The following is a 10,235-nucleotide window of genomic DNA, read 5'->3' as shown; positions in this document are numbered from 1 at the left end:
CATTGTTCCGATAGTTTAGAACCAGTTGCTAAGTTACTATGCGTCATTACGAGGGAAGTGACGTCACGACTGTTGAAGCCTATATTGTTGGGCCAAATTTAGAAAGGGATCTATCACCAAAACTCTTAAGATTTATTGTTTTCGGTACCTACTAAGAATTTTGTATAGATAGGATGCGCTTGGTTAAGACGCTCACAACATTGCCATCCGGAAGTATAAAGGACCAACACACAAAACTATGTGTAATCTTGGTCGTTTATAGTCTGGTTAATACATTCTTAGTGAGAATTACTCATAAACGCGGATGCCAGAAAACAATAACAAAGACCCGAGTGACGTCATCTCCGTTCTATCTATAGATAGTTCGAAGATGACGTCACTCAGGCCTTTGTTATTGTTTTTTGCCTTCCGCGTTTATGAGTAATTCTCACTAAAACTGTATTAACCAGACTATAAACGACCAAGACTGCACATAGATTTGTGTGTTGGTCCGTTATATTTCCGGATGGCAATGTTGTGAGCGTCTTAACCAAGCGCATACTATCTATATAAATAAAGCATTGAAAAAATTCACACGAAGCGTCTAATGTAAAACCGTATAAATTCGCTGACATCTAAAAATAAATATTGCATAATAACTTATAAATCTAGAATATATTAAAAGAAAAGAAAAAAAAAAACAGAAACAAAAACAGAAAAAAACATAAAAACAAAAACAAAGGCATTAGTTTCATTATGAAAGTTTAATGGCCTTCCATTTAAAGCGCGCCAAAATCCCACGGTATTATGGCAGAAATAAGACGAGAATGCCAGATCACTTTTACATAAAATGCCAAATAAGTCTCAGAAAAATGCCAAAATCGTCTGAAATAAAAAATACCAAACTACTCTTCCAGGCCAACACATCAAAGTTGTGATTTTATCATTATTTCCTTATCGTACAATCATGACAGTTAAGGGGTGAAAATTAGTAAATTAACCAGTAGATGTTTAAAAACAATTTAGCATTAAAAACGCCAAACTGGCTATCCTGATAGGCAATTCGGGGGTGACTTCATCAGAGAAGCGATATCTGATTGGACCGAGTCATTCTCCAAAGACAGCCGGAAGTTCCGATTACCGGTAGCCAGCGAGAGATTAGCATTTATTGAGTTGCAGCACGGGTAACAGATACACAAATAACAACAATAAGAAAAAAAAAATAAATAAAGAGGGCGGGGGGGGGGGTGGGGGGGGGGTGTGGGGGTGGGGGGGGGGGGGGGATGGAAAAATGTAACAAAGAAAATATAGTATCTAGATTGAAAGAAAAAAAAAAGAAGAAACAACGTTTGTCTCTGAAAAAAATAATATAATTACATAGTAGTGATAAAAAGCCAATGGTAGAGAGCCCCCCCCCCCCTCCCACCCCCCACCCCCATGCATGGAGCCAAAAGTTAATCCGGCTTAAATTACAAATAATATAAACATACCCCCCCCCCACCACCACCCCCCCCAAAAAAAAAAAAACAACAAACAAACCGCCCCCCCCCCCCCCAAAAAAAAAAAAACCAATAAAAACCAAAAAGACCATAAACAAACAAGCACAGACAAAAAAAAAAAAAAACACACAACAAAATAAAACCAAAAAAAAAAACTGAACTAAACAACCAAAAGACAATCATAATAGCCCCCCCCCCCCCGCCCACCATGTCGTCTTGTGTTATGACTCGCTCTCGGATCGGAAGGTCCTGGCTGGGTTCGAACCTCTCTTCTCTCTGCGCATGGTTGCATCCTTGGAAAAGGCTCTTTACTCACATTCTCTCACCGTAGCGTTGTATGATAAATAAGTGGAAGCTTACAATTCAACACTTATCGTTATTTTTTCCCTTCAAGCTTCAAGGAGCAACATTTTCATTATTTCGATTGATTTTAGCGTGATGATTCCCAGCACCCAAAGTTATAATATGGCACTTTGGAGCGGGTGAGTGAAGTTTACCTACAAAATTGGGAGAAAAAAAAAACAAAAAAAAAAACAAAAAAACTTGAGCTTTTATATAGAGCAATATCCACTAAACGTGCTCAAAGCGATTTACACGGGGTCCCTGGCCAACAGCAAACAGTAACATGTAGAACGAGACATGAAGCCTGTAAGACGATATTATCATTTTTTTTCCCGACAGAGACAACGCTGTTAACGGCCAGGTACTCATTTTCCACCTGACTACGGTGAGAGAATGTGAGTAAAGAGCCTTTACCAAGGACTCAACTATGCGCCGAGCGAGGCTCGAACCCAGGACTTTCAGATCCGAATGCGAGTGTCATACTACAAGACCACATAGCCGCACAACAGCTGGAATCATGAAAAAGTGGGGGGGGGGGGGGTGTCTGAGACTAGCTTGTGTACATGTGGATGTCAGGCAGCCCCAGAGACCAGCGATCACATCGTCCACTGTCCAGTCACTAAACTTGAAGGTGGCTACGAAACCATCCTTAGGGCGGAGGAAGACTTTAGAAGCTGGGCTGACGAAATACATTTGGAGGTGTAGCCATACGCTACTACTACTACTATGTGGATGCCCAGAGCAGACGATGGAGCACTTCCTTAGAGAATGCCAGGATGGGCCCAGCAGCTGCCCTGACCATGACCTGAGAGTCTGCTCCTCAGATGCTGTGGAGTGGGTTCGGTGTTGGAGCGACAAGCTATGATAATGACCTACTAACGACAGAATGAAAATGGAGATGCATCGTATGGGAACAAAACAGACAATGGACGTTCGGGCACAAACCCTTCGTCAGCACAACAATACTAATTTGTTTTTGTTTTTGTTTTGTTTTTAAGGGTTTTACGGCGCTTGCAGCACATTTAGGTTATATCAGCGCCAAATTTCACGTTTATTTGTCTATTGTTGTGCTGACGACGGGTTTGTACCCGAAACGTGCATTGTCTGTTTTGTTCCCATACGAAGCCTCTCCATTTTCACTCTTTCGTTAGTATTTTACGATCACCGGCTTCAGGCAGACCCTACCGTTTTCTACTTTTCCGATGATGACCTACATAATAAGTCGCTACATCCCATGAGTATCGGATTGCCTTAGAATTCGATTTTAAGCACGCTTTTTGGTTCATTCGAAGACCGTGCTAGAATACAGCTAGTCCTGTACCGTTTTTCTTTTAAACAAAGAGCTGCTTATGATATTTTAGTACGCCTAAATATTTTGATAATTATTCAAATTTTAAATTTAAAAAAAAAGACCAGGTGACAATATCTTGACTGCGATCAAGGCACAATCGCCTGAAATACCAAGTGCACAAGATTTTTCAATATCCATACATAGAAGAAACAGGCATGTGTCGGATTGTGGTGAAGGAGAGGAAGACGCTCATCCATATAATATATGTGACTCAACGCCTCAAAATGGTATTAAGTCGGGATGGTTAAGCTGTTGAAAATTGAATTTATAGCCAGAAATATCAGACTTGTGTTGAGTTTGTATGTTTTATTGAGGAGAATGGATACCATATTTTAGGGTGGTAATGCCAACAATTTATATTTTTGACCAGTTTAACATTTAATTCGGCTTTTAAGCAAATGGTTCGTTCCGACATGATACATATTTGAGACGATGGGTCACATTTTTGTGTGTGGGTTTTCTCAGCCAGTCTCACATATATATATATATATATATATATTATATATATATATATATATATATATATATTATATATATATATATATATATATATATATATATTATATATATACTTAAACTACTAATATAAACAAATTTTGCTGTAAATAAACTTAGCCCTAAAGTATGCAAAACAACGGGATTTCTTCACAACTGGCATGAAGAAGAAGAAGAAAGAGGACAAGAAGAAGAAGAAGAAGAAGAAGAAGAAGAAGAAGAAGAAGAAGAAGAAGAAGAGAAGAAAGAAGAAGAAGAAAGAAGAAGAAAAAGAGAAGAAGAAGAAGAAGAAGAAGAAGAAGAAGAAGAAGAAGAAGAAGAAGAAGAAGAAGAAGAAGAAGAAGAAGAAGAAGAAAAAGAAGAAACTGAACATACTTACCATGTATGTTTCATTTAAGATGATTTTGACCTTAAACACCTGATCCAAGATTAGAAATATGAATAGTATCGCCAAAGGAAACTCCATCAGAAGGAACAGTCCAACAACGGCTACGAGCATCAACGTCGTGCAGTTGGACTCTTTCAGCTTCCGGCTCTCCGTTTTTTTGTTCTGTCGCAGCAGCTGCATGCGTCGAATCTGAGCCATCTTCATGGCGTAGATCAGTAAGGCGTTCATCACAACGAGGCTGACGCAGGGAATAAAATGGATGAAAATGACCCTGCAAGTATAGTAAACATTAAAGTAAAGATTTAATTCCTTCTTAACCCAAGGCTGGTATTGCATGATACAAGCCGAGACTAGTTTTTCAGGGTTGAAGACGGATGGCCGCATGGTCTCAACCGGACGTTCCTCGAAAAACCGTGTGCTGTGGCTCAGGCAGGATAAGATGTATATGATGATTGTACCATACACGGCGTTTCGTACCGTGCACAAGGTTCTCGCTTTGAACGAGTGGCAGACGTAGATGTACCTCTGGACTGCAAGAGCCATGGTGAGCCAGATGGAGGCGGTGTGGAATATGGTTGGGATGTATTCGCCGAATACCTGGTAGGCCAAGCACCAGTCATAAGGCATCCATTCGTAGAAGCGTTCGGTGGCGAAGAAATACACGTAGGCGGGAGTCGGGAAAAGTCCGGTGAAGATGTCGGATATGGCCATGGCGACGAGGATAGTGTTGGTTGGACTGCGCATGTGCGGTTTGAGAAGAACGATGCAGACTAGAGAATTGTTGATGACTGTGAGCAACACGAGAACTGGTGCGATGTAGCCGTTCACAGGAACCGCATATCTGGAAGGGGGGTTGGGGTGAGAAGGGTGAGGGGGTAAATAAAAGAAGACATTTCACGGTTAGTAGAAATAATCACAAGATACCCAGCTAACATATTGTTATGGAAAATGAGGAGTTACCCGAACAGAGCCTCAATCACATTAGGTCGATGTAGGTAGCGGAAGAGATGATGAAGGTAGCGAGAGAGTAGAGAGCGAGAGGAGAGAGAGAGAGAGAGAGAGAGAGAGAGAGAGAGAGAGAGAGAGAGAGAGAGAGATATGGTGGAGGCTGTTCAGCCTAAATTTAGTGTTGTGAAACAACTATTATAAATAAAGCTTAAATATAATCATCAATGGACTTTGTGTTATATGTGTTGTCATATTCTTGTTCATGAACTAAAGTTAATTCTCTACACATATAACTGTAACCAGAGTTTTATCTCTGTGTCAATGAGACTGCGCCTAAATGGTTGTTTTCGTAGTGCTCAAATTGTTAATGCGCAACTAACTGTGATTTAAATATATGACTATTTAAAAAAAATATACACACACAAGTTCGGACTAGAGGCTATAAGAATAATCTATCTCAATTTTATAAAATCAATATATAAAGAGTTGCAAATAATTCTTAATTGCATATTTATACATTTTTTTGCATCTACATATAAATTCAAACTGGGGGTCATAGGGACAACATATTTCACTTTGTAATATATATATATATATATATATATATTATATATATATATATATATATATATATATATATATATATATATATATATATACATTACTAAATTCCAGATAGAATCTGGAATCTCATTTTACATCTTAGTACGGTGAGAGAATGTGAGTAAAGAGTCTTTTCCACGGACTCAACTATGCGCCGAGCGCTAGGCTCGAGCCCAGTACCTTCCGATCCGAAAGCGATTGTCATACGACTAGACCACATAGCCGCACATCTGATCAAATGTTACAGTGAATGACATAATCAGTCGGTTAGTGAAAATGTTTGAGCTGAGATATTGTCAAGTTTAGTTAGAAGGTCAATTTTTATCCAAAATGAATTTCTTGTCATCAATGATTAAATCAACCCTTTTTGTACATCTTCGGGAAATATCAAAGCGTAATTTCCAAATATTTTTTAAAGGAGGTCACGTTTAAAAAGTATGAAATTTGAGATGTTGCTGGATACCTTTCCCCATACATTTTGATCACAATAACATCATGAAAAATCACTCGATTCACTTCAAACAAAGATTAAAATGCTCTGGGGACCATATTCTTTCAGAAACTCCAAATCGAAAATTGTCACCTTCCGACTGGTTATGCCATGCACTGACAACATGTGAACCTTCGCCTCAAAACCGTATTAAGTCGGGATGGTTAAGCTGTTGAAAATTGAATTTATAGCCAGAAATGTCAGACTTGTGTTGAGTTTGTATGTTTTATTGAGGAGAATGGATACCATACTTTAGGGTACTAATGCCAGCAATTTATATTTTTGACCAGTTTAACATTTAATTCGGCTTTTAAGCATTTGGTTCGTTCCGACGTAGAACAGTTTCGAGACGATGGGTCACAAATAATAAGCCACACTTACTTTTCCGGCATCATACTCGCGAGCCGCATTGGGGCGTCCATCATGGTAGAGCAGTTGCCGGGTCTCTGTAGGGGAATCTTCAAGTTTTCAACGAACCTCCTCTGGTCCGCCAGAAGCTCATCGGTTTCATTTGCGTGCACCTCAAAGCCGCATATCGAGAAGAGGCAGAGGACTAGAGCCTGAATATTGACAGACATATTCTGGGCTGCTCCTCCAGGTCCACCTCCGACACCGAAGCTGCTCTCAATGCTGTAGCCGCCGCTTCCGACGCCGCTCGCAAAGCTGTTGAAACTGCTGAAGTTTCCGACCCCGTTGATGGAAGCTGCCGTTGTCGGGGACGGCACGGCGTGGGTGATGAGATGTTGGTGTGTTTGTTGGAAATGTGTGGCGGCTTTGTCGTAGCATTCTTGGATGCAAAGACTCTCGCAGTAGGTCAAGTTCATGTTTGAGATGTGGTGGGATTGTAGCTTTGATGATCAACTGCAGAAAGGAAATCAAAGCTGATGATAATTAGCAGATGATGATAATCCTGTATTTTCTACTCTCTCTTTAATGAGATATAGAGAATTCTGTTTGATCAGTGTCTTGAATACGTGTGAAGAGTTGAAAGTTCAAAGTTTAAAGTTTAATTACGGTTTTTTGTTGAAACATTTGCTGAATTTGCTTGTAGAATAAGAAATCTAAAACCTTGCCCTTTTACGTGTATCTAAATTATATTTTAAAAAATTTATTCTGCGTTTTAAAACATGATGTTATTTCTGAAAAAAGCATTTCACACATTCTAAAGAATCCTCAGATGGTCAGATTTTACTCGCTTGATAGAAACCTCATCCTATTTATGAATAGTCCTGTCCATAGTTAAATAAGGGATGTTGTAGTTTCGTTCATTATTTAAAAGCAGCGGGATTTAATTAGTGTTTGGGATGCAAAGAATTATTGAACTCCTCTTTATTTCCAAACTCCAGCTGCTATTCACGTGAACACGAACTCATATACAAACTGTTATGATTAAAAGCAGAGGTCATTAAATTGTAATTAAATCTTCCACGATAGTGTTTTGCTATTATATTATAACGTAAACTTTATGATATTTAACGTTTTAAAGAGTCTTTCAGACGCTAGAATATGTCGGAGAAGTAAGTGGGGATACAGAAGTTTTCTTTTTAAAAGCGATAAAACTGTAGATTGTGGTTTGATGATGATTCAAACAGTAGTAAAAAACGACAATTCAAACACTTTTTCACAAAGATGTTGTTTGCAATAACATTATAGCAAATTATCCCTGTTAGAAAGTTACACAGCTTGTCTCCCTAACTAACACCACCCTAAACATACACACATGTTATGTTCATAATATAGAATATCAAATTCAGGTTGCTTTTTATATTCCCTTTGTTGCTTTGTTGTTGCTATAATAATATTAAGCTGTTTCCGAGCCATAATAAATACCTTCACAGCATCAAGGAATAATTTTAGAAGTTCGTGTAGTGCAAGACGAAATTCACCAAGCTCACCTCTTCACTGTGATATCTTGAGAAAATGATATTAGGCTAATAATATTATAAAAATAATATCTACTTTTAAATTGAAAGAAATGAAAAGGTATGTACTTTATTATTAATTGAAAATTTTGGTAGAAAGAATACCCCGAGATTTGTTGGATTTTTAATACGTGCTGTTGCTGTTGCTGTTGTTGTTGTTGTTGTTGTTGTTGTTGTTGTTGTAGTTGTCAATAGGAAGATGTTACGTGGCCAATTAACGATAAGATTTATCCTATGGCAATTGGAGTTGATCAATTTCTTTACGAGTTGTCTTAAGATTCAAACTCAAGTTTTTAAATGCTAATAACTGTCTGTAATGTAATGAGATAAAATCACATTCACGTTAAGGAAAACAAAATTAAATTGACAAACGTGTAACGTTAGAACCAATCCGATGTCACCACAAAATAAATCCCGTTGTGTTAAAAAGGGGGAAATTTGACTCCGTAGGCTGCCTCTCGGTGAAAATCTTTTCTTTTCAACACCAAACAATAAAATTGTCAAATTAACAATAAAATGTTCTTTATATAACTTTGAAAAAAGATGATATCCAAACACGAAAGTTTCACAGAGCATTAAATTTATATTATGTCTTTAAAGCCTATTAGCTCTATGACTATAGGGATGATAAACTATCACTGTCACTTCTAATAATTCTTTTGAAGTGAGTTCTGCTTCCTCTGGAACAACTTTATATTATGGAAGATAGAATTAGAATTAAACAGTCTCATCATCACAGTCGAGCTGTTTCATCTGCCACAGAAATCATAACTTTGTAACAGTTTTAAAAGCTTAAAACAATGATATTATTCTTCTATTCAGTGTTATTATTATATTATTGTTATAAATCGTATCCACTCCATCTTTTTGGATGAATCCGGTCACAACGCCAAACGATCATCACTAATTCATTGAATTATTTCCCATGAATCAACAGGTTTTTCAGATTCCATCCGTAATTTTATTATTATTTTTTATTATTATTGTTATTATTATTAATATTATCATTCATCGAAATGTTGATGTCATTACCCCGTCACCGGGAAGGAACAAGGGAGAGAGGCCCAGTGAGATGTGGATTGTAGATAGATAGACGCGACTGTAAAACGGAAGGGGGAAGTTTGGAACACCAGAGATGTGTGATGTAGATAGATAGACTACTCGCCCGATGAGATTGTTTGGTGGTTGGCGAAACTGTTGCTCGTTGGTGGTGGTGGTGGTGGTGGTGGTGGTTGTTGTTGCTGTCTACTCCAATTAGAGCGATGGAGTTATAATTGTATCTCGTTGACGATCAGATAAAACCATCTTCATCATCATCATCATTATCATCATCATCATCATTATTATTGTTATTAATACTATTCCAAACACCAATTGATTTTGTTAAGTGGGCGGTCCGTTCGTGATGATCTGAAAAGATAGATAGAATAGAAAATATGATTTATTGTTGGTGATTACAAAATGACGGATTATTATGCCTCTGATTTATGGGGAAACGCGTACGAGCACTTATTTGGGCTGTTTGATAACTCAGATTGCCATCGGATATCTAATTGTTGTAACGGGAAATGCTTTCACACAAAAACAAAATAATCCTCATTAGACCGATGATTAGGCAGTGCATGGGGAGCAGTTGTGATTTGGTTTATCTGGCAATAATAATAATAATAATAATAATAATAATAATAATAATAATAATAATAATAATAATAATGAATGATATAATAATAATAATAATAATAATAATAATAATAATAATAATAATAATACTACTACTACTACTAATAATAATAATAATAATAATAATAGGATTCAATAAGTCTGATGTCAAGTCCGCCCAGCAACCAGCAGCTTGGCTCTAAGCAAAAAAAAAAAAAAAAAAATCCGTACTTTTAAAAAAATTCTTCATGCTGGCTAGAACTTTTTCACATGTTATTTTGTGGTCAGAATGTATAAAAGTCAAAATATGATCAGATTTATAATGTTTTTCTCCTCTGGAAACACTTTTATGCTCGTCTGAGAAGCATTTATTAACAAGAGCGTCCGCCATTGTTCCGATAGTTTAGAGCCAGTTACAAAGTTACTATGCGCCATTACGAGGGAAGTGACGTCACGGCTGTTTAAGCCTATTTACACCAGAAAATATCTATCCATCTATCTATCTATCTATCTATCTATCTATCTATCTATCTATCTATCTATCTATCTATCTATCTAT

The 10,235-nt window shown here is 37.4% G+C and overlaps 1 protein-coding gene across 1 annotated transcript in view; it reads right to left on the bottom strand.

Annotated features, from left to right (window-relative positions):
* Nucleotides 1–10,235, bottom strand: part of LOC144960169 (sex peptide receptor-like) — a 154,827-nt gene that overhangs the window by 48,945 nt on the left and 95,647 nt on the right. The window contains exons 3-5 of the mRNA XM_078893185.1: nt 8,087–9,427; nt 6,477–7,475; nt 4,046–4,895 (exon numbers count right to left, since the gene is read on the bottom strand). Coding sequence (XP_078749311.1) covers nt 4,046–4,895; nt 6,477–6,919 — 1,293 coding nt within the window. The 5' untranslated portion in view covers nt 6,920–7,475; nt 8,087–9,427. The remainder of the gene's footprint in view (nt 1–4,045; nt 4,896–6,476; nt 7,476–8,086; nt 9,428–10,235) is intronic.

The sequence above is a fragment of the Berghia stephanieae genome, chromosome 14 (genome assembly GCF_034508935.2).
Source record: "Berghia stephanieae isolate SIO BIC M18660-M18661 chromosome 14, UCSD_Bste_1.3, whole genome shotgun sequence".
Lineage (NCBI taxonomy): Eukaryota > Metazoa > Mollusca > Gastropoda > Nudibranchia > Aeolidiidae > Berghia > Berghia stephanieae.
This window is presented reverse-complemented; position numbering and strand designations above follow the sequence as displayed.